The following is a 25,293-nucleotide window of genomic DNA, read 5'->3' as shown; positions in this document are numbered from 1 at the left end:
TGAAGGTCCATGTGTCTCACTAGTAAAAATAGTAAAATCACCACCAAGCTTGACTTTACGTAGTAAATATAATTGGTCAAGCATATTTGGGTTGCTTAACCCAAATTCCAGTGCCTTTGTTTTCCTTTTAAACTTTCAAGCATAGCATTATAAACAGTGATTAGTATTGAACTTTAGTGTTTCAGTGAAACAGCAATCTTATTTTTCAAAACACCAGAAAATATAGAGCATATGACCTTCCTCCAACCATAGAAAAGGTTATTTGTTAAGCCACAGAACCCGTGAGGGAAGAACTGATGTCAAACGTATTTGTTCACTAGTATGAAGAGCTGGAAATAAGAAAAGGATATTAGGCATTAACCCAATATGTATCCAAAAGCAAACTGTAGATTATTTATTTAGACTTTCAAAAATCCTCTGCCACAATTCATGATTAAAGGGTAATTCTAGTAGGAGGGAGTCATTGGTCTCTGAGGTAATTTTCAAAGCCGAGTTTTAAGCATGCTAATCAGGCACAGAAAAAGAAAGATAAAAGGAGAATACCCATACGTGTAGCTCTGCAGGGTTCTGTCCCCAGGATATTGTTCTATATAATTTGATTCTAATACAGTGAATAAACTTGTGAAATTTACAGATGGAACCAAAATGGAGGAACTGCAAACACTGAGGCAACTGCAAAAGAAGTTCAGTAAGGCCGAAAAAAATCTCAAAGATTCAGCAAACACGCAGAAAATGCCGTTTAATGTTCAACATTTTTAAAGCCTTGCATGCAGAAGAAATTCAGCCAGCCATTTTCTAATCCACTTAGTCCTGAACAGGGTTGCGGGGGTCTGCTGGAGCCTATCTCAGCTCACATGGGGCAGAAGACAGGAACAGATCCTGTAATTAAAATGACTAAATATAAAAATGGTGATGATGACCTACAGGATAAAAAGTCATGAAAAGAATTTAGGGATTGAATTTAAACTGGCATCATCTACAACAGAAAATGTGCAGAAGCTACTAAAAAGGCAAATCAATCATCGGGGTATATTATAAAAATGAATACGAATCAAGGTGCATTGTGTTTAGACTGTATAATGTGCTCTTACAAATTACATCTAAAGCTGTGATTCTTAACCATTTTTTGAGTCACGGACCCCTTTAAGAATCAGATGAAAGCTATGGACCTCCTTCCCCAGAAATATTCACATAAACACAAATTTGCATGCAATGAATATAATGTACTTTATTTATCGAGATTTGATTGTCTCATACATATATGACATACACAAAGTATTTTTAAACTTTAATAAAGTAAACAATCTAAAAAAAACACCACCTTTTTATACAAAAAGTAATGGCCACTCATTGTAAATATGAAATACAATCCTCTTGTGCAAATTTAAATAGATCTACTACTACTACATTTTCAACTACTACTACATCTACTCTAAATCAACAGTACCGGGCTGTATAGTGAGTATAAATTTAATTTTTATCTGACCCTCATGAAACCCCTGAAACCCATCCATGGATCCCCTAGGGGTTCACAGACCTCAGGTTAAGAACCCCTAATCTAAAGTATTGTGTGCAGTTCTGGTCACTGGACTTCAGAAAAGATGCCAGAACACTCAGAGTTGTGCAGAGGAGAAGATCCAAGTGCATCCCTGGACTCAGTGACATATCTTAATATTGAACTAAAGGAATTCAAGCTCTTTACTTTTAAACAAAGGTGGCTACAAGGGGACCTTTCTCAAGTCTTCAAAATCCTCAAAGGCATTGACAGAGTTAATCCTGCAAACAATAAAATGGTGAATTATGTGCTTCATGTTAAAATTAAGGAAGAATCAAAGAAGCACTTTTCTGGGTTAGGCAGTTCAGGAACAAACACCTGAATAGTTGAATTGGAAACAGTAACAACATTTAGATAGATAGATAGATAGATAGATAGATAGATAGATAGATAGATAGATAGATAGATAGATAGATAGATAGATAGATAGATAGATAGATAGATAGATAGATAGAAAAGGAACTAAATAAAAGATAGATAGATAGATAGATAGATAGATAGATAGATAGATAGATAGATAGATAGATAGATAGATAGATAGATAGATAGATAGATAGATAGATAGATAGATAGATAGAAAAGGAACTTTATAAAAGATAGATAGATAGATAGATAGATAGATAGATAGATAGATAGATAGATAGATAGATAGATAGATAGATAGATAGATAGATAGATAGATAGATAGATAGATAGATAGATAGATAGATAGATACTTTATTAATCCCAATGGGAAATTCACATTCTTCAGCAGCAGCATACTATATCATGTCTGATTGAAACATGAACTATAATAACATTTATATCATGTCTGGATGAGATTAAAACTATAATAACATTTTCATCATACCTGTATAGGATATTGGGGCAACTTAGTTATTAGCTAACTAAACCAGGCAGGTGGATATAATGGTGTACTTTCATTTGTCAATATTTTATGTTCTTAGTAAGTTGCTATTGGATCTCATCGACAAGAGTTGAACATGAAATATGGTTGATGGGAGCTAGTGGCTATCTTAGTTTACATATTATATAAGGTTGTTGTAGCCACTTTTGTCAAGAGTTTCAAAAATAATTTCAAACTGCAGCTACAGGAAAGTTTTGAGTATAAGTATGATACAAAAAAAATTGAACAGTCTAAGTATATTTGTTTTAAAAGTTTTAGTGAAATTCAAAACAATAAAGTTCACACACAAAATAAAGAAAAAATTGACACACACAAAAAAAGAAAAACTTCTTGTCTGTGATGTTTCTCTTTAAGGTGTATATATTTAATTAAATTTTTGTTTTATCATATACGCTATAACATACGGTCAGAAACCTATTTACCCTTATACTTGTTGGACCTTGGTAAGGGTAAATTTCACATAACAAATTAAGACGTTTTTGTTCACACAGAGAACCACAGACACATGGAATAAGTCACCAAGTACTATAGTAGCCAGTAGGACTTTAGGGAATTCAAATCTAGACTTGATGTTATTTTGGGGGATTTAAGGAGATAGGACTGGTTAGTGTTGATGGGCTGAATGGCCTGTACTCGTCTAAAATGTTCTGATGTTCTAATGTGTATTTTTTTTAAATACATTATTACAAATACATAAGGATGTCCCATTACATGTTACCTTTATTGGATAAAAGAATCCTCCACTAATTACTGTACGCAACTATGTGAAATTAACATTAATGTTAATTTTTACATTTACATTTTTTTTAATATTGGCTCTCACAGTCAGTCTCCAGGTTATTTGGTGTCTGCTATTTAATTTTGCAATCCTAATTGCAATTTATGTTGCGTTCTTACCGTTCTTGTTGTTTTTTTTTTTTTTTCATTCTCTTGAATTCTTGTTGGTCAAATCTGATGACTTGTATTTACATTTGTGTTGTAGTGATTTTTGTTTAAGATTTTTCCAGATACAAACAAAATATGTCTTTTGTTTCATTATTTATCTCACTCTTTCCCTAAAATACTTTCTCTGAATTTAATAGCTATGAGGCAGTGTGCGCCATAGGTTTCCTTTAGCTGTTTGTATTTTGAAATATAAGTGACTATATAAAAATAAGGAAAGCATATCTTGTCATTTTGAAGTGCTAGTTTCTTTTTGTGACTGCTTCAGGTAGGGGGGACATTTTAAAAGAATATATGGCCTGGGATCTTACATCCCAGTGGTGGTTAAAGTGGCTCCCCACTCACTATGTAAAGTGTTTTGAGTGATGAGAAAAGCTCTTTATAAATTACTAGCCAACCCGCGGAGTAGCATACGCCGCATAATTATGTATTGATGGATGACCACTTCCTGAACGACACAGTTGTCAGCACTTGTAGATTAAGGTGTAGCGGGTCTTCGTTGTTGACGCTTAATATAGCTTGCGTACTGTGTGAGGTTCCGGAGTCACAGTTGAGAAACACTTTTTTAATGTCTTTTAAGCACAGGGGAAACAATGAACATGTGAAACATCCGCAATGTAATAAGCCACCAAGAAAAGTAACATTGCAACAATGCTATCTACAGAAGTGAAAGCCAGCCGTCTTTTCCGGTTTGGGCTGCTTTTGCAGTGTTACCGCTTGTGCATATTAAATCTTGAAATCCTTCGAGTAACTAATTAACTAACTAACACCCACCCACCCACACACAGAGCTTGTGTAGAAGGTCAGCTGCTGAGAGAGCGTCTTGACTGTTGCAGGGCCTGCATCGGTGAAGCAGGTGAGACGCTAATGAAACAGAGGCACAGGGCTTATTGGTTTTTAAAGACTGCTTCCTTCATTGTGTTTTGAGAGGGAAACATAGAATTGTCCGTGACTGACAACTGGAGGACCGCCGTCGCACACTCATTCAGCGATTCACATCCGCGACAAACATGCCTCTTCTTACATGGTCCTGCCACGTCCACACTCGTTCTCAAAGCATACACACCACCTGGTCATGTGCCCGCTCGCAAGAGCAACTCACGGAGACCCACCCACCAATTCTAAGACCATGGCGTGTAAAACAGTTTGCGATGGTGGTGTGTGCGTCACATCTTTTTGAAAGTTTGGCCCTGTGCCTTATTAATTGTCATTGCAAAGGCAAATCTAACAGGAAATTGTCTTCGTGTAAAAGTAAAAGGCAAATTATCCGCGACAAACAAACTGTTTTACACACTGCATACCAACCTGCGGCGTAGTATACGGCGCATAATCACGCCGCTTTTGTAATGTTTTTTAAGCAGAGGGGAAAAAATGAACATTTGCAAAATCCGTAACGCTGCTTTCAGTAAGTACAATGCACACGCGTTTAATTTGTCGGCCTCTTTTTGCCAGCCGCCTTTTCTTGTTTGGGCTGCTTTTGCAGTGTTACCGCTTGTGCATATTAAATCTTGAAATCCTTTGAGTAACTAATTAACTAACTAACACCCACCCACTCAGCTTGTGTAGAAGGTCAGCTGCTGAGAGAGCGTGTTTTTTAAGCAAAGGGAAAAAAACTAACAGTTGCAAAATCTGTAATGCTGCTTTCAGTAAATACAATGCACACACGTTTAATTTGTCACTAATTAACTAACACCCACCCACCCAGCTTGTGTGAAAAAAATGCGCCCGTTCTTTCATCATTTTGTTGCAGCCTATCAAAGACTTGCTGATCATGTTTTCTAGACTCAATATACATGTTGCAGGGCCTGCATCGGTGAAGCAGGTGAGACGCTAATGAAAAAGAGGCACAGGGCTTATTGGTTTTTGAAGACTGCTTCCTTCATTGTGTTTTAACCTCAGTTTTAAAAGATTGTTTTAAGGATCCCATGGGATGCCCCTCGCAAGATGTTTTACACGCTGCATACAGCCACTCACATCCGCGAGAAACATGCCTCTATGAACAGTCAACGTGGCTCAGAGATGCATGTGGCCTCTAGCACAGACGAACATAAATGACGCCATATTTTCTGAGTCGTCGCGTCCGAGTAGGTGGGTGTGGCTCTGCGAGTTGTCGTCGTATCCAATGGTCTTAGAGTTGGTGGCCGTGGCTCCTTCCTGCGTGCGCCATGGGCAGCTTACTTGTCGGCGGCTTAGTGAATCCACGCCCCTTCCGCTGTGCTTTCCATGGATGGCTACTTGTCGGCGGCTTAGTGAATTATATATATAGATTATTATTATTATTATATTATTATTATCATCCCCTGTTGATGGTCTGATGCTTTTTGAAGAATACTCTGGCATACACCATATTTCATATTTTCCATCAATGATGAGGCGTTGTCAATGTTTCGAGACAGCAAACACCTCCTTTATCTAAAAAACAAACAACCAACCTACTTTGCCAATGGGATGAGATTCTTACTGTTGAGTGCAATTGATCTTTCTGCATACATAACGGCTTCAACATTGGTTGAAAGGTTCAATGTTTTATTCATTGACCGTGAATGTTATCTCAGGCCTTTTTTTATGACCTAACAGATGTATTTTGGCAAACTCAACTTGAGCTATTGATGTTCTTAGTAATGAACAGTGGCTTCTGTACTGCTGCTCTGTGGATAACAGTTTTGCCCTTTGTGTTTTTGATAATGGATTCAAAAACCTTAACTTCACCTAATGATCTGACCTTCAGATCCATAGATGTTGGTCTTGGGTTCTTTGCGGTTTCTGAAAATGACTTCCTCTCAAGTTTTTGTCAGGTTGACACAAAAAAAAGACGGCTTCTTGGATATTATGACTTTTGATTACATTATGTATCTTTTACGCTACATCCAGAATATAACCAGAATAGGCCTTCAAGCTTGATTCCTGTCTTATGTCTAATACATATAGTTTTTGTTTCTAGAATCACTTGTTAAACGTCATAGTTTCAAAAGTATTTATCATCAATACACTAAGAATAAGTAGAGCATTTTTTTTTTGCTTTTTTTGCAGCATCTCTAGGAATGGAGAAGCAATAATACATTATTAGTACTTGAATAGCAAAATGCATTACTTGAACATTGCGTTGCTAACTTTAGCACTTTAGTAAAAGTTTCTTAAGCTGACATTATTACTCACATTTGGCCACATTGTTTATATATATTTGGTGGATGATTTCTTCTCCCATCCGGATTATGGAAAGTTTGTTTCTACACTGTGAAAATATGGTTCCATTTTGCTTGTGTAGGAGAGTTTGCTAAGTAGTTAATTGTGAAAACAGAACATTAATATATGTGTACAAAATGCATTCATAGTCTGGGATTGTAAAATATATATTCAGGAATATTTAAATAATATATTTTAAATATTAAATATTCTATCTATCTATCTATCTAGAATGTCAGTTATTGGCTGAGAGCACTACTACAGTTACAAGGAGTGACTCAGAGCTAAGGACTGATAATGTACTGATGTGTGTTATTCTTGAGACTGCTGAAATACTTGAAACCATTTCCATAATAGTGACCCAGCACTAAGGTTTGATGAGGTACATACAGTATGTGTGTATGTATAATAAATTTGAACTGTCCACTGTAATCTAGAGTCTGCTACAATGCTTGAAATCCACAGTTACAGTGAAAAGGCTGTCTTCTAGTTGGTTATACAGAAAAATGAGGCAGGTGGGCAGGGCAGGGCAGGGCAGGGAGATAGATAGATAGATAGATAGATAGATAGATAGATAGATAGATAGATAGATAGATAGATAGATAGATAGATAGATAGATAGATAGATAGATAGATAGATAGATAGATAGATAGATAGATAGATAGATAGATAGATAGATAGATAGATAGATAGATAGATAGATAGATAGATAGATAGATAGAAAGAATATTATTTGTCACTGGGGAGAAGAATTATTCAGGCATATTACTGTTGGTAATTTGCCAGGCAGGGGAGATACTACATACTGTAGGACCCTAAGTGGCTATACATTTTTAGAATCATAATCAGCTGTTAGATAAGCAAATTGCCTTTGAAGTACTGTATTATTACTGGTGAAACATGATGAATTGATATTGTGAAGAAGATTTGATGTACTGAACTACATAGTCTACATATGTGTCTTTAAATCATTACATACATACAAATGATAGACATCTTTGATTTATCTCTAATTACAGGCAATATTGTGCAGTTGCTTTATACCCATATACTGTGGAGTGGTGCCTCCATTCTTTCATGGAACGGTAAGTTTCTCTTAAAAGAACCAAGAGAAAGATGTATTACAATTAAATAATACCCTGATTTTTAACTACTTTTTAATTACTTTGCTTATAAAGTCACATCAATTAAATTTTATATATTGTGGTTGTCTGAGGTAATAACAGGTTGATAACTAAGATAAATGTTGGGATGCCAACTGAGCTGTCCCTATTTACTTACAAAGCAAAAGAAAACTGCACTCCATGGTGTGATTATAAACAGAAATGTCATTCTCTGGCATTCTAATAGAAAACTGCTGCATACCAAGGCTTCTTGTTACAACTTGAAGGAAGTCTTTCTCTTCAGCTCTCTTGTCAAAATGTGATGCTTCCTTCTGGGGTGCTTAGCTTTTATGCGGGGGGGCGGAAGAGGTGGAGTCAGTTGCCGTCACTGAGCAGTTCCTCAGTAAGAGGTAGCGGCTCCCCTTGGCTCGTATATCTGGGAAGCACAGGTAGTCATCGACTTACGACCACGTCCGGTTATGACGGATTCTAAGTAGATCTGGACATAAGACGGACCAATATATATATATATATTCAGACCTAACTGTATGTGTTGTACTGTATAACAAGTCACTTAAGTCATATTGTTTGTTTTATATGCATTTTTACCATCATTTTAAAAACATTGTGTAGATTTTCTATCTTTTTCATTTAATTACCTCTTTTATTATTTTGTTTTATTATTACTTTTGCTCACATGGGTGCTGAACCTTTAACAGCTTCATGAGTCCTTTCTTTGTCTGTGTTATGTTATGTCACTAGTATAAGCCTCTCCCAGTGTTCATTGTGTTAACTATGACAGGAGGAATTATACCGGCAGAGTTTGAGCACTCATATGTTAATAATAACCATTAACAGATAAAGGAGTTCTGTGGTTACATTTTGGTTACATTAACTATTTGTGGCAGTTCGTATGAAGTGGCACATCGTGAGACACAACACACAAGCCTCGTCGGTTAACTAGATATAGTACAGTATACACTAGTTAACAAAGCTGGAGCACAGCAGTACAGTGCAAGTGGTGCAGTGAAATATAGGTTACAATGGGATAACTTAAACTCACATTCATTCACATTCGCTTTCTTTCCTCCCTCAACTACTACCTGCTTGGAAGATGTCCCACTGACATATGTGTGTGACTATATATATTTATACACACACACATGTGTGTGTTAGGGTTTTATGGTATACCAGTACTAGAATGTACCGAGAAAACCCAAATTTATAAAAAGGTATGATATCAGCATTTTGTAAAGTTCAGCTTTCCTCTCAACACTCGCTATTGCAGCTGTTGGAAAATATGAGTTTTGTAGACTTCACAAAATTAAACTACATGTTTCAATTTGATTGAAACTTCATGGCTATCAAGACGGAAGTAGAGTGTAGGGTGGCACAATGGTGCAGTGCCCCAAGGAGGCTGGAGTATTATCCCATTATATAAATATCATCCCATTATATAAAAAGGGTGACAGGGCAGATCCAAGCAACCATAGGCTAGTAAGCTTAGCATGCATTACAGGAAAATTAATGGAAGGAATTATTAAGGATAAGATTGAGCAACACCTGGCAAGGACAGGAGTTATTAGGCACAGTCTGCATGGGTTCAGAAGAGGGAGGTCATGTTTTACTAACATGCTGGAATTCTATGAGGAGGCAACAAACGGATACGATCAAAGTGGAGCAGATGATATTATTTGTCTTGACTTTCAGAAAGCATTTGATAAGGTGCCACATGAGAGGTTGGGCATCAAATTAAAAGAACTGGGAGTTCAGGGTGATGTTTTTAGATGGATGGAGAACTGGCTCAGACACAAGAAGCAGAGGGTGATGGTGCGAGGAACCTCATCAGAATTAGCTGATGTTAAGGGTGGTGTTCCACAGGGGTCAGTGCTGGGGCCACGGCTATTTTTAATATACAGTATATAAATGATTTAGATAGGAATATAAGTAACAAGCTGGTTAAGTTTGCAGATGATACCAAGATAGGTGGATTAGCAGATAACCTGGAATCCGTTATATCATTACAGAAGGACTTGGACAGCATACAGGCTTGGACAGATTTGTGGCAGATGAAATTTAATGTCACTAAATGTAAAGTATTACACATAGGAAGTAAAAATGTTAAGTATGAATACACAATGGGTGGTCGGAAAATCGAGAGTACATCTTATGAGAAGGATTCAGGAGTCATAGTGGACTCTAAGCTATTGACTTCCCGACAGCATTCAGAAGCCTTTAAGAAGGCTAACAGAATGTCGGGTTATATAGTGCCCTGCTATGTGGAGTACAAGTTCAAGAAGGTTCTGCTCAACCTTTATAACACACTGGTGAGGCCTCATCTGGAGTATGGGGTGCAGTTTTGGTCTCCAGGCTACAAAAAGGACATAGCAGCACTAGAAAAGGTCCAGAGAAGAGCAACTAGGCTGATTCCAGTGCTACAGGGGTTGAATTATGAGGAAAGATTAAAAGAGCTGAGCCTATACAGATTAAGCAAAAGAAGATTAACAGGTGACATGATTGAAGTGTTTAAAATTATGAAGGGAATTAGTACAGTGGATTGAGACTGTTATTTTTAAATGAGTTCATCAAGAACACGGGAACACAGTTAGAAACTTGTTAAGGGTAAGTTTCGCACAAACATTAGGAAGTTTTTCTTTACACAAAGAACGATAGACACTTGGAATAGCCTACCAAGTAGTGTGGTAGACAGTAAGACTTTAGGGACTTTCAAAACTCGACTTGATGTTTTATTGGAAGAAATAAGTGGATAGGACTGGCGAGCTTTGTTGGGCTGAATGGCCTGTTCTCGTCTAGAGTGTTCTAATGTTCTAAGACAGTGAATTTTGGAGTTTTGCGTTATTTGCTTCAGAACCATTTTGGTACTAGTATTGTGGTCCAAAAGCTGATACAGAAATCAAAATATTAGTAACAATACAACACTAATATCTTGGCAAAAGAAACATCTCATCAAATCTGTTAATTCCGTTACTACTTTTGGGAAAGGGAGTCATTACTTTTACATTAGCATCTGTGTATGGTACTTTGGGATAAGTAGTCAAAATATCTTTAAAGCTTGTGTCTTTTCACATGCGTTGTACAGAGGTTGATGCTACTGGCTCATGAGTCCAGCATTTAAGATTTAAATGTCACAACCAGTTTGTGCCTGTGTGGAGTTTTCATGTTCTCCACGTGTCCATTTGCTTTTTCTCCAGGTGCTTCAGTTATCTTCCCGCATCACAAAGATGCACTTATTATTCCAATAGGTGTATTAAAATTGGCCTTGTGAAGGTTTGTGCATGCCATTCAGTACTGGTTGCTGTCTTGGGCCCAGTGTTGCTGATAGGTTTTATCTGGTCCCTTGTGACCTTAATTGGATTAAGTGTGCTTGATAATTTAATCTTAAACCATTTACATTTGTTTTCACAATATTTTTAAACATACATTCTTTTTTTTGCAAATTAGATGATTTATTGAAATAGAGGTAATTTATTGTCTTTGAATCACATCAGCATTGTTTATAGTGAAGTGACTTATCTTTACATTTTTTCATACAATTTTTTTCTTATTTCTAATCAGTTATCTGTTCTAACATTCTACCATATAGTGGCTGCAGACTTTTGTTTCAACCAGTTTCTTAATCAGAAGCCAGTCTTTGTTGATAATGAAACTTTACATTAAATTATACAGCTTGTTAATGATTTAACTCTTCCAAAGCAAATCTCTACTTATTACATTGTAGATTTTTATTTTCTGGGAACAGTATCCATATATTTTCTGGACCAGAACAGATTACCACTTCTTGGTCTTTCTCTTTTCTTTAACATAAATGCTTCATAATGCATATACACTGGTGTTAATGGGACCAAGTTAGCTGAAGAGAAGGTGGTTCCTTTGTAATTTGCATTTCATTATTACATAAAGCCTGCTTATGAAAACAGAAATCAATTAAAATCTGAATGGTGCTGTTAAAAACTAAAAAAAGCTATTCATGATTCTGAATTATAAAACTAAGCCACAAAAACTGGTTGCTGTACCAGCAAATTACATTGTCTCTAATTAAGAAACTGGATGAAGTGAACACCTGAAGCCAGGAGCATAATTGCAGAACCCTGACCTGTGTGACAGGCATAGCACAACTTTAAAATAACTTACAAGTCTACCCAAACATTGAATTGATGTCTGCCTCACAGCTCCAGAGACCAGGTCACTGTCCTTGTGGGGGTAGACCTTCTCTGTGTGTCTTTGTGGGCTTTTTCTGACTATGTATGTTTCCTTCTTAATTCCAAAGACATTTTGTTTGTTAGTTAAAATCAAAGGTCATAAAAGCCACGGGGGACCAGATCCTGAAAGCACCAACACTGTATGGATTAACAGTCACAATGTACATTTCTGAACACACCCATACTCAGTTACACAAGGCCAATTTAGAATCAGCAACTGACCTCACACCAACATCTTTGGGAGAAGAAAACTAAAGTATCTGGAGATAAACTGTCAAAGATGAGGGGAGAACATGCAAACTCCACAGACAATGACTGGAAAAGAATTCTGATGCAGCATCTGAGAGTTGCATAGTAGCAGCATTAACTAATACTTCTGGCACTGTGCCTTCCATGTTCAGTATATATAGATTTTAGACATTTTCAAATGTATTCCTATGTTTTTCGAATAAAATGGTTAAATATCTTTTGTGTTTAAAAGATTTTAATTACATTAAAACACAAACAATGATTCTTACCTAATACTGTTGTTTTTATGCACAGTGGTATATTGATGGAGGCCTAACCAATATGCTGCCAGTTGAGGCAAAGGAAGAGACAATTACTGTATCACCATTTTCTGGAGAGATTGACATCTGCCCCCAGGATGACCCAGAGACTGTTAATATTATGCAAATGTGTGGATTTAACTTTTACCTTAACATGCGCAACTTTATAAGGATGTCTGATGCTCTTTTTCCACCACCAAGCCAGGTAATTTTAGAAAGATCTCTCTCTTCCTAAATTAATGACTGTAAATTGAAAAACAGAGATGAATGTTTAAGCCAGGTATATGGATAAAAAGCTTTCAAGTTTTCATAGAACATTCCGATTCTTTGTGCATTCTCATGCACTGTGTTTTAGAAAAATCTTTCTAATTAAAAAAAAATACTTATTATTTATTGTGATAATCATTGTCTCAGTCCAAAATATTTTATTTTTCGAGACAACTATTTAGTGGTCATTTTGACAAACTGTTATTGTGAGGTATGAACAATCTTAGCACCCTCTGGGACTAGGCTTGGAAAAGAATCTTGGCTTCTGGATCAATAAAGTGTTAACAATGGATTAATCAACGTGTATTATATTTTATATACTACTTCATACGTTTTTATTATATGTTATGGTGAACAATATAAAAAGGTGATTTACAAGGTAGATTACCAAAATTACAAATTTTGAAGAATGAAAAATTGCACTAAACATTTACAGATCTAATTTATGTGAGCAGAAAACTTCTACTCCTGTTGGCTGCTCCCGTTAGGGGTTGCCACAGTGTGTCGTTGAAGTATAAAGAAGCTTTTCAGTGCCTCAGAGGAAAAATAGGCTTTAGTTCAAAGTTGAATGTGATAGATGGAAAAAAATATCTTTTGGTCTCACAGAGACCACAAAGAATCTTAAAGGCTCAGTAAGTGGAATGTTTAATAGAGATTCTCTGTTAAAAGTCATGGACACACATACATACATTACTGGACTAGTTTAGAATCAGCAATTAACTTAACATGCATGTCACTTGAGTATGAAAATAAAACCGGACTGTCAAGAAAAAAAAAAAATCATGCATACTGGGAAAATATGTGTTTACTCCAACAGTGTCAAGACCCAAATTTGAATTTACAACTCTGGACTTGTGCATAAATAAATTGTGAGGCAGCAGTACTAAACCACTCTGCCACAGTGATACTATATTATACATACACCAGAGCGCCACAACATTATAACAACTGACAGGTAAAGTGAATAATATGGATTATCTCGTTATAATGGCACCTGTCAAGGGGTGCAACATATTAGGCAGCAAGTGAACAGTTAATTCTTGAAGGTAATCTGTTGGAAGCAAGAAAGATGGACAAATGTAAGGATAGAAGACTGGGTCAGAGCCAAACAATAGGACTTGTGGGGTGTCCTCAGTATGCAGTGGTTAATACTTACCAAATGAGGTAGGCTCAATGATGCACATATGGAGTGAAGGCTATCCTGTCTGGTTTGATCCCACAGAAGAGCTACTATAGCATAAACTACTGAAGATCTTAATGCTGGCCATGAGAGAAAGGTTTCAGAACACACACTGCTTGCTGTGTACGCAGCTGCATATCTGCAGACTGGTCATAGTGCCCATGCTGACCTCTGTCCACTACTGAAAGCGCCTACAATGTGCATGTGAGCATCAGAACTGGACCAGGGTGCAAAGAAAGAATGTAGTCTTGTCTGATTAATCACATTTTCTTTAAAATCGCATGGATGACCGGGTGCATGTGCATCATCTGCCGGCAGCAGGATGCACTATGGGAAGAAGGAAAGACGGCAGAGGTAGAGTGATATTCTGGGCAATGTTCTGCTGGGAAAACTTTGGTCTTGGCATCCAGGCAGATGTTACTTTCACACATACAAATACTGTACCTAACGATTCATGCAGACCATGTACATCCCTTCATTGCAAAGGTGTTCCCTGATGGCAGTGGCCTTTCTCGTCAGAATAACACAGCCTGCCACACTGCATAACTTGTTCAGGAATGGTTTGCTGAACATGACAAAGAATTCAAGGTGCTGACTTGGCCTCCAAATTCTCCAAATCTCAATTTGATTGAGCATCTTTGTGATGTGCTGGAAAAACAAGTCCAATCTATGGAGGCCTCACTTTGCAGCTTACAGGAGTTAAAAGATGTGCTGCTAATGTCTTGGTGCCAGATACCACAGAACACCTTTGAGATCTTGTAGAGTCCATGCCTCGATGAGTTAGAGCTGTTTTGGTGACATGAGACAGAGTCTATACAATATTAGGCCGGTGGTTTTAATGTTGTGGCCAATTGGTGTATGTACTGTACATTCTCAAATCCACTTAATTCAATTTGTCAGTGATGGAGAGGGGGTATAGAACATATCTTGACAGCCCTGGATGCACCAGAGGAAAAAAATAATTTTACCTTTAGAGATGTGGGGATACAAATCCACGTAAACATGGGAGTGAATTTGAAACGCCACACAAATGTGGGCCAAGCACAAGATTTAAACTTAGGATGTTAGATCTGTGAGGCAGCAGCCCTAGCCACTACTGCTGCCCCGACCTATGATATAATTGCAATATAATTAATAACCTTCCATTTCTTCATGTAATAATGCAAGAACACAAATACCTCACATAACAATTTTAGTGTTGCAGAATTAGGCTAATGTGTCATTTTAAAATGATGTAAAATACAAATCAAATGTGACAGTGATCATGAATGATTAAACTTGTTCACTACTGGAACAACAGCTCAAAACAGAATCAAGACAGAAGAACTGCTAAAAGTATAATGATTTGGGAAAAGGGGATAAGGTTTTACTTTAGGTCTCTTTTTAGTGACTAAAGCAGTGTTTTTCTTTGTGGTCTATGTTCAGCATCTTCTAGGAAGGCCTTCTTTAAAAGTTACATCAATGGACAAATGTCAACTAATCATACTTCTTGTTCATGGTGCTAGAGTGTGGCAAAGTACTGGATGTTGCAAAGTGTGTACTGCCTTCAGTATACAATATAATGTACTTTAACTTTGAACCGGATGACAAATCACTGAATATCAAGACCCTGTGTTTAATCATTAACATTAAGGTTTGGCTCAAATATACCTGCATTGATAAAACCACTTTATTTTAGTCCAGAAGCCACAGTCCTCATTAATAAGACAAACTCAGACTACTTCAAATTACAACAAGGTATTCAACAACAGTATCTATTATCGCCAATGTTATTTGCGTCAACCGTCAAGTCATTGGTTATACATCATCGGAGGAAATCAGATATAAAGAGGATTATCAGAGAGACTTGAACGGAACATATCACTATATGATGATGTCCTTGTAATGAAGCATAAAGCTGAGGTCCTGACTCTCAGTTTTATTAAGGATCCCTGGGCATTCGTCATAAAAAGTAGGGTGTATCCTGATGTCCAGGCTAAACTACCCCCTCCATGGCCTAGTCATTCTGGTCACTAATCATCCATTGTCTCTAATTGGCTATCCCACTCACTCCTTCACCACCTAACACCTAATGTGTGGTGAGTTTTCTGTTGCCAAAGAGCTTCTGTCACATCATCCAGGTGGATACTGCACATTAATTGTGGATGAAGTGGCTCCCCACTCTCTATGTAAAGTGCTTTAAGTAGTGAGAAAAGCACTATAATAAATTTAAAGAATTATTATTATCATTATTATTACTTCCTGCCTTGTGCCCTGTGTTGGCTGGGACTGGCTCCAGCAGACCCCCGTGACCCTGTGTTCAGATTCAGCGGGTTGGACAATGGATGGATGGATTATTGTTACTATGATATGCTGCATTATATGATAGACAGAGTCCCCTCTACCATTAGTCTTAGATGTGTTAGGAGAATTTCAGAAGATTTCCAGTTTCAAAATTATTCTGAATAAAAATGTACTTTTCCCAGTGAACTCTCTAGCACAGGGGTGTCGAACTCCGGTCCTGGAGGGCCGCAATGTTCGCAGGTTTTTATTTTAACCACCTTCTTAATTAGTGGCCTGTTTTTGCTGCTAATTAACTTCTTTCGCCTTAGTTTAAATTAACTCGGCTCAGACCCCTTAGTTCTTTCTTTTTCCTTAATTAGCAGCCAAACAATAATGTGACACAAAACGAGCAAACAGGTGACCAGCTAACCACATTATTTGAACACAAAGAAAGGTGATGGTCTTGGTAATGTTGATTTCTCAGGTCAGTACAGAAACAGAAAATCAACAGTTTGGGAAATGTCTGCTGTGGCAGAATGAGAGCAGCAACAAGCCATGGAATTAAACAGGTTTAATTAACAGCCAGAATTGGCTTCTCATTAAGGAACTGGTTGGAGTGAAATTGGTTGGAGTTTGAAGGCCCAATTTAGCTGGTCATCTTTTGGCTCATTTCACGTCTCATTTCTATATGGCTGCCATTTAATGAAGAAAAGAATCAACTGAGAGGACTGAATCTTTAAAAACAGGGCTATTAAAATTAAGGGTAAAGGACATAATTAGCAGTGAAAACTGGTTAATTGTTAGAATGAAAACCTGCAGCCACTGCAGCCCTCCAGGCCCAGAGTTCGACACCCGTGCTCTAGCAGATCATATTAGACTGGATAGCTATTCATTCCTAATATCAAAACAATTTAAATAGTTGAAGATAACCATCATAAGCAAATAGCTTATAATTTTGGAAATACGATGGATAAAATCCAACAAGATATTAACAGATAGTCCATTCTCCATCTCACCTTAGTAGAAAGAATTAACACTGTTAAGATGAACATCCAAGTTGCTCTATCTATTCCAGAGTATCCCTATATGCATAAAGAAATTATTGTTCAAGAAATTACACTCAGTCATAACATCTGAAATTCAAAACAACCACATGTTCCCTAGATGACTCTATGAAGATCTAAAGCATTTTTTCTCTTTGTTGTGATTTCAAAGTAAATAGCTGTATCTGCTAAGTTTTTGTTACTTGTTTAACTTAGTAGCATGTCATTGTAATGTTATGGGTTTTGAAAATAAAATAAAATTAAATTAAAAAGAATAAAATGTAAAAAAAAAAACTTCTTTAAAAACTAAGATAATGACTCATCCTGAAAACTTTGAAGAAAATTATTTTCTATTTTACTGTAGAGGTCATTTTAATGTACCAGCAAACTTAGTTATTGCAAGTGATGTGGCTAAAGCATGCTCCTGTTATACTGTTTTGTAATTTTTTCTTGACCTACCCAGGACACACCAAATTTTACATTTTTCTGAAGATTTTGCATGCAGATTGCCCCAGTAACAATTTTTGATTAAGATTTTCATTGCTATAACAGGTTAAAGGCAGAGACACTGATCTATGCTTGTTTCACTCTTAACCCAATTTCCTTGGGAGGACCTTTGCCATAAATAGGATTTCAATGAGCCATCTGTGTCAGCAAGTCTTTAAATCTTTCAGAGCCATTTCTTCAACATGTTCATTCTGTCCTGCCAAAAAATGAAGCCAGATGCTCTTTACTTACAGCAGCCATGGATGTGAATGACCATGAGTGGCAGGGTGTCCTATGATTGGACAAAATGAGGGTGGAGTCAGTTTTAGAAGCAACTTTTTAAAACAACCCGCTATGTCTCTTTCTGTTTACAGAGAAGAAAAACATGTATTCATTAGAGGTAGTATCTAAAATAGTATTTATCTGCATAATCATCCTCTCTCATCTGTGTCATCCTATGCTATATCCCATATTTACAGTAATATACTTTGCAGGTTTTGAGAAAAATGTTTTTTTGTGGATATCAAGATGCCCTGTTCTTCTTACAAACGAACTGTAAGTATTCATTGAGTTTTCTTTTAATAGAACAGTGATTGCAGCCTTTTGGATGTGAATTTCTCAGAATATCAAAAATATAATTAGATACTCTAACTTACTGAAGACATAGAAGCATGGCAGCAAGAGTACTAAAACTAATCTTGATCAGGCTTCTGTATAAATTGGACAACACAGCATCTTACTTAAGTTTTCCAGACCTTGAATGTAATGTTTTACATAGCACACTCACACCTTTCCATTCCCCATAGGGATCTGAGGCATACTAGATGAAAAAACACAGTTAATTGTCTACTAATGTTTGGATTTTATGGCACGCAGATTATCTAGATATGTGCTGACTTTGGACTTCCATTATAAGAGTATTAACTTTTGTTAACACTGTAGCCCAGTGACTTTTCAGCCCTCCACTTGTAGAGCTATAAAAACAATTGTAATAATCATCTATCCATTTTCTATTTAATGCAGTACATGGCTGCAAGGTACTGATGTCTGTTCTGGGAGCAGCATGTGCAATCTGATAATCAACCCTGGAATAGGCACAAGTCTACTGCAGATGGCACTCATACACACACTCACATTGGGCCAATGTATAGTAACCAGTTAACTTTACCTCTATCACTTTGGGATATGGAACAATGACTTAGAGAGAACATAGATTTCAAACAGACAGTACCAGGACTTTACTGCATAATGGTGCAGTAGTGAGCAATAATATGCATTCTAATTTGGAAGCTTCTTTTTGATGAAAGGTTTTTGAATTTTGGACTTTGGCTATGGTATTGTTCCTTTCTTGAATTTTTGTATTTTTTTTTAATTTTTAAAATTAGCCCTTTTTTGGATTTAGAATTTTGTTACTTTTTGAGTGTAGTATCTTCAGCTTTAAGCTCTGATTTTGGGCAGCACGGTGGCGCAGTGGCCTCCTAACTTGCAGTTAGGAGACCCGGGTTCACTTCCCGGGTCCTCCCTGCGTGGAGTTTGTATGTTCTCCCCATGTCTGCATGGGTTTCCTCCCACAGTCCAAAGACATACAGGTTAGGTGAATTGGCAATCCTAAATTGGCCCTAGTGTGTGCTTGGTGTGTGGGTGTGTGTGTGCCCTGCGGTGGGCTGGCGCCCTGCCTGGGGTTTGTTTCCTGCCATGTGCCCTGTGTTGGCTGGGATTGGCTCCAGCAGACCCCCGTGACCCTGTACTTAGGATATAGTGGGTTGGATAATGGATGGATGAATGGAAGTTCTGATTTTTGAAGTAATTTTCTTGAATTTAAAATTTTACATTTTGTTTCCTTTTTTCTTTACTTAATAAATTCAAGTAATTAAAACTTCCACTTATGGAAGGACTTTTTTTTTACTGCCCATAACCTCCCCAAACCCCTCTTTGGTCTTAAAATCCTAAATTACAGAGATTAGGAATAAATAAAGTAAATTAGGAAATGTACAAATGGTGTAACATTCAGGTATATCTGTGGACTTAGTTAATTGTTTTGAAAGCCTGGGCTGGTTATTTTAAAATTTTGTTTATTTACTTCATTAATTAAACAGACCATATTTTTATCCATCCATCCATCCATTTTCCAACCCGCTGAATCCAAACACAGGGTCACGGGGGTCTGCTGGAGCCAATCCCAGCCAACACAGGGCACAAGGCAGGAACCAATCCCGGGCAGGGTGCCAACCCACCGCAGGACACACACAAACACACCCACACACCAAGCACACACTATGGCCAATTTAGAATCGCCAATCCACCTAACCAGCATGTCTTTGGACTGTGGGAGGAAACCGGAGCACCCGGAGGAAACCCACGCAGACACGGGGAGAACATGCAAACTCCACACAGGGAGGACCTGGGAAGCGAACCCAGGTCCCCAGGTCTCCCAACTGCGAGGCAGCAGCGCTACCCACTGCACCACCCACCATATTTTTATTTATTAAATATTCCAAAATAAAAGGGAGAATAGAATGTAATCTATATATATAAAAGCCAAATACCACTGACTTAGTCATCACGAAATCTCCCAAACCAAGAGGACTTGGGACTTGAAATTTGGAATGTAGGTTACTCTTGGCCCATAGGTGAAAGCTAAGAAACGGTTTTAAAAATGTTGTGGTCCAAACGCAAAATTTCTTATAGTTTTTTAGACCTGTTTGTATGTCTGTCCGCTTTTCACGAGAACCTCGTAACCTTAATTCCGCTTAATTAGTGAACGAGAGAACTACTTAAGGGATTTAGATTGTTTTTTTTTTCTATAATTTGCTTGAACATTCCATTGATTTTGCGACTTTCTCATTGCGCTAAGTATCAGAGTTCGCTTGCGGTACCGATTTATTAGCGCGAATCTGAGCGAGACTCATGCATGGGCTGCAGGGAGGGGGGCGGGGCCTGGGGCGTAACCTTAACTCTGCTTAATTAGTGAAAGAGAGAACTACTTATCGGATTTAGATTGTTTTTTTTTTTCTATAATTTGCTTGAACATTCTGTTGATTTTGCAACTTTTTCATTGCGCTAAGTATCAGAGTTCGCTTGCAGTACCGATTTATTAGCTTGAATCCAAGAGAGACTCATCAGGCTGTGGGGAGGGGGGCAGGGCCCTCCTCACTCATGCGTCTGCCTCGGGGCGTAACCTTAACGCCGCTTAGTTAGTGAACGAGAGAACTACTTAACGGATTTAGATCTTTGTTTTTCTATAATTTTCTTGAACATTCCAGTTGATTTTGCAACTTCTCTCATTGCGCTAAGAATCATAGTTCGCTTGCAGGAGCGATATATTCGTGCTAATCCGAGACAGAGGCTACGGGCCGAGGGGAGTGTGGAAGAGCGACGTCAGGAGTAGAGAGCTGGGCAGGGCCATCCTCACTGTCCTGTTTCACTACTCCGAAGGAGAAGCTGAGGGGAATGGCTAGTAATATGGTAAAAAATAGTAATAAAATATATTAGTATAAAATTACTAAAACTTAGCAAACTAATAAAACCTGCAATATTATGCAATTAAAAACAGATACCAAATAGGCTTGTGGTGGCTGAAACTGATTCCAGAGACATCAGATTCCAATTCATGAGAAAATTGCATCAGTTGATTAATATTGTTAAAGATTTAATCCTTTAAAACATTTTTGCCTGTTTTCTGCTACTTTGATTTAACTAGCTAAAACTTCATCATCTTTCACTCAGTATTAATGTTCTACTCAAAATAAAGTTCGGGCATTTTTCTTCCAGAATTTTTACAGCAGGGAAATTAGTTATGATGCACACATATGTTACAGAAGTATACACTGCAAAGTACATTTTTAATGTTATTCTTGTTTCCATAGGTGATGGAATAAGCTTCCATGAATGAGTCAGAGACAACCAGAAAAAAAATGATGACAAGTAACATGTCTGTTTTTACCGTTTTGAAGCAATACAAAAAACAGGAGTATTTTTCTCAATGTTTACTGTTTTCAAATAAAGATTCATTGCATATATATCTATTATTGAAAAACATATGGTTTATGTATTATATGTACAATATATAAACATTTACTCAGCAGTACGTTTACACGAATGTTGAAATCAAACTGAAAGATTTTCAAAAATCAAAAAAAAAAAATCACAGAACTGTTTGCATTACCTGACATACTTTCTTAGCTTAAAGTCCAAGACATTGCTGAAAATTTTAAATTTGTATTGAACAAGTCCTGGAATCTTTTTAAAGATTTAGACAGACGTCTAAATTGCAATATTCTTCTATAAAATTGAGTGTAAGATTTAGAGAAACAATAGTAATTTTGAGGCAGAAACCTACCAGTAGAACAGTAGTAATAATTACCTCAGTAATTTAGTAATAATATTGAAATGATATAAAGCATGTAGAATGCTCCACAGTGATAACCTACATGCAATTAGACTGCCGAGAGACAAATTAGGGTAGAGCAGCACACATATCTTCTTCCTCCCTAAGCAGCACTCCTAGCCCATCCCACAAAAGACTTGTTACTCCAGCTCAAGCACGGATCTCGTCTCAAATGTGCCATTTGCTTGCTTATTATTTGCACTGGATAAAAAAAATAATGTTTTGCTTGGCATAATATGAACATTCACCAAAGTGGGTGCAAATTTTTGATATGATCAGTCATTAAGAGTTTGTGAGAAGCAAACCCAAAACTCTCATCCTCTTTCAACACGCTTAAATATTTAAAAAAAACTCTCAATAACACTTGTGTTATTTTGTTATGTAATTGTTTCTAATTCTTTTGAAGTAACAGTCTCGTCTTTATCTTGTGTTCTGAAGATGTTGAGGTTAAAACGCGCAAAAGTCAAGTGGAAAGTGCCAACTTTTAATGAAGTTGCCTCATTTTTTTCTTATTTTTGCTAGATATTTACACGTAGATGATCTAAAAATGTTACTAGCTTATATTCAAACTTCTAGACTGTTCTTCAAAGTTTTGTAGCAATAATTACTTTGTTTTTTGCGTGATGCTCGAAAAGACAGGCAAACATAAAATCAATTTTGGATTCTGTAATGAAGATGTACCTTTGTGACTTGGTTTATGAGCATTTTTATCCTTCAATAGTTATGCTTGTGTGAGCGTGTGCTTTGATAAAAACCCCAGATTTTTTTAACCTCATCAGCTAAAAGAAACAACGCGTGCTACATTCATACTGACTGATTCAACACTATGCCAATAAATATAACCACATACTGCATCTATTTAATGAACTGTCTTCACTCAGTTATAATGTTGCAAGATGCAGAATCGCGTTAAATATAAAGAACCAGCACTGAACGTTGCGCTATTATGTCTTAACCTGGCCTTAAAACGCACTCGAACTCTCGGATAGATAGATAGATAGATAGATAGATAGATAGATAGATAGATAGATAGATAGATAGATAGATAGATAGATAGATAGATACTTTATTAATCCCAAGGGGAAATTCACAAATTAAAAGAACTAAAAAACTGAAAGAACTAAATCTAAAATGATACCAAGTACATGGCGTGCGGTGCTATTTGAATTAACTGAAAATTCCATAATTTACACGCCGCCAAAACACACTTGGAATCATTTCTCAAATGGCAACTCTTCTTTTTTACTTTCACGTATACGATGTATGGGGAAAGTATTGTAATCGTCCAAAAATTTCATGTCGAGATTTTGATGAATCTCGAAGTTTTACACCTCCCTGACTTTCTCATAAACAAAGTATTGGGAAAAGATTGGAATCCTCCAAAAATTCCATTTCGAGATTTTGATGAATCTCGACGTTTTAGACCTTCCCGAATCCGAAAGTACCATTTTTGGAATTATGGTTATGTGTCTGTGTGAGTGTGGGGGAAGAAGTTAGGGGGTGTAAACACGATAACTTGAGTACGCTTTCATTTAGGTCAAAGAATTTTTCATACACGTATTTGGTACAAAATGTAGATTTCTATCAACTTTTGGGCTATTGCCGCTAAGCAGAAGTGGTACTTTACCTTTTATTCACGCAGCTGCAGAGTCCGATTTATTTAACTTTACTTTTATTGGGGTGACAACTGCCGATTTTTTCAAAACGCATTAACCGCTATCAACACGTTAGTTCTACCATGACCCTTTCAGGCATCACTCGGCGCGTAAATGAAACACCACGCCCCCTTTGTGGTCATCTGACTCACCATGGCGGGTCTAGAGGCGGAAATACGTAAAGGATGGGACGCATACGCGCGGTTTTTCTTAACTACCACGCACCACGGGATAGTTTGGCGCTAGTCAGGTGGGTGTATTTGTTCGGCAAAATTTTTTGACAGAGGTGTGCAACGTGTTAGACTTTATGGAAAATAAAACAGTCAGCTCGGTTTTATTCTTCCATTTTTAAGTTTGCTTGTGATCCAAAAAAAAGTCAAGAATTTGAATATACAGCCTCTCAACATTAAGAGTATTCAAAAAATACTAAGTATGGAATAATTCGCCAAGCGTATATCAGTCGTAAGTATCAGATCAGTACAATATACATAGGGGTTATTACGAAGGTGACGTTCAACATTATTTTAATTAGTATGATTATCTCTATGTAAAGATGGTTAGATATAACTATAGCTACCCTCAGACCTTGGATGTTTTAATTAGCGACTTTAATTGATTATTTTTGATATACTCTTAAGAAAAGTAATGGATATAAGACAAAGTTATCACTTGTAAAAGTAAGATCTACAAACATATCAGTGTAGTGTTCGCTCTGTTTATAGAATATATTTTAACACCTGATCTGCAGTAACTGCGATATCACATGTAGGCCCTTTTTCAAGCGGATCTCCATTTGTAAACCTGCAAACATCAAACGCCTTACATCTCTGGTATACACGTTACTGCTTCCTTAGTAATATACATACTTTGGCAGTGTGCTGAAATTCACGAAGGTTAAAGAGATGCCGTACTTGTGTTTGAGTCAAATAAGTTAAGCGTTAATGATCAAAATACTCCTGATTAATGAAAAACTGTTCAAAAAATCCCCTTACTTAAACGTAGCTCAAGTTTTTAGACTAGTACTTTCTCAATTTTATTAAATAAACCTTTACAACAATTGTTTTTGTTAAAGTATTTCCCAGTATAAGTATGTTGCTTATTTCTCCCATAATTATGTGGCACCACTTAATGATGTGACATGTTTGTCTTCTGCCGTGTTTTTGTAATTCTTACTTGAGGCTTTCTGGATGTCCTTTTACTAAGGATAGTGAACACTGCAGACTATAATCCTAAATTGCAGGCATAACTCTGGTTCAAAAGCATTGCATTATTTGTATTACATGAGAAGACCTTTTAGTAAGTATAATGATATGTTTCAAATTTTGGTTTAAATAAAGTTAAAAGTGATGTGTGGTGAATGACAAATGAGATTATGTTTGATGATCGGTGTCTGGTGACGCATGGTAAGTGACAAGTGTGAGCTGATGTGTGACTAATGATAAATTACAAATGATGCATGACATCAAATAATACTGATGCTTGATGATAGAAGTTAAAAATACTGACACCGTACAGTAGCAGTGTGTGTTGTACTGATGTTAGTATCAGTGGAAC

At 36.9% G+C, this 25,293-nt stretch overlaps 1 protein-coding gene across 1 annotated transcript in view; it reads left to right on the top strand.

Moving 5' to 3' along the window:
• LOC114647844 (omega-hydroxyceramide transacylase-like) overlaps nt 1–25,293 on the top strand; it is a 51,718-nt gene that overhangs the window by 12,279 nt on the left and 14,146 nt on the right. The window contains exons 3-5 of the mRNA XM_028796502.2: nt 7,608–7,673; nt 12,455–12,664; nt 18,192–18,252. Of these exons, the coding sequence (XP_028652335.2) occupies nt 7,608–7,673; nt 12,455–12,664; nt 18,192–18,252 (337 nt within the window). The remainder of the gene's footprint in view (nt 1–7,607; nt 7,674–12,454; nt 12,665–18,191; nt 18,253–25,293) is intronic.

The sequence above is a fragment of the Erpetoichthys calabaricus genome, chromosome 3 (genome assembly GCF_900747795.2).
Source record: "Erpetoichthys calabaricus chromosome 3, fErpCal1.3, whole genome shotgun sequence".
NCBI lineage: Eukaryota > Metazoa > Chordata > Cladistia > Polypteriformes > Polypteridae > Erpetoichthys > Erpetoichthys calabaricus.
This window is presented reverse-complemented; position numbering and strand designations above follow the sequence as displayed.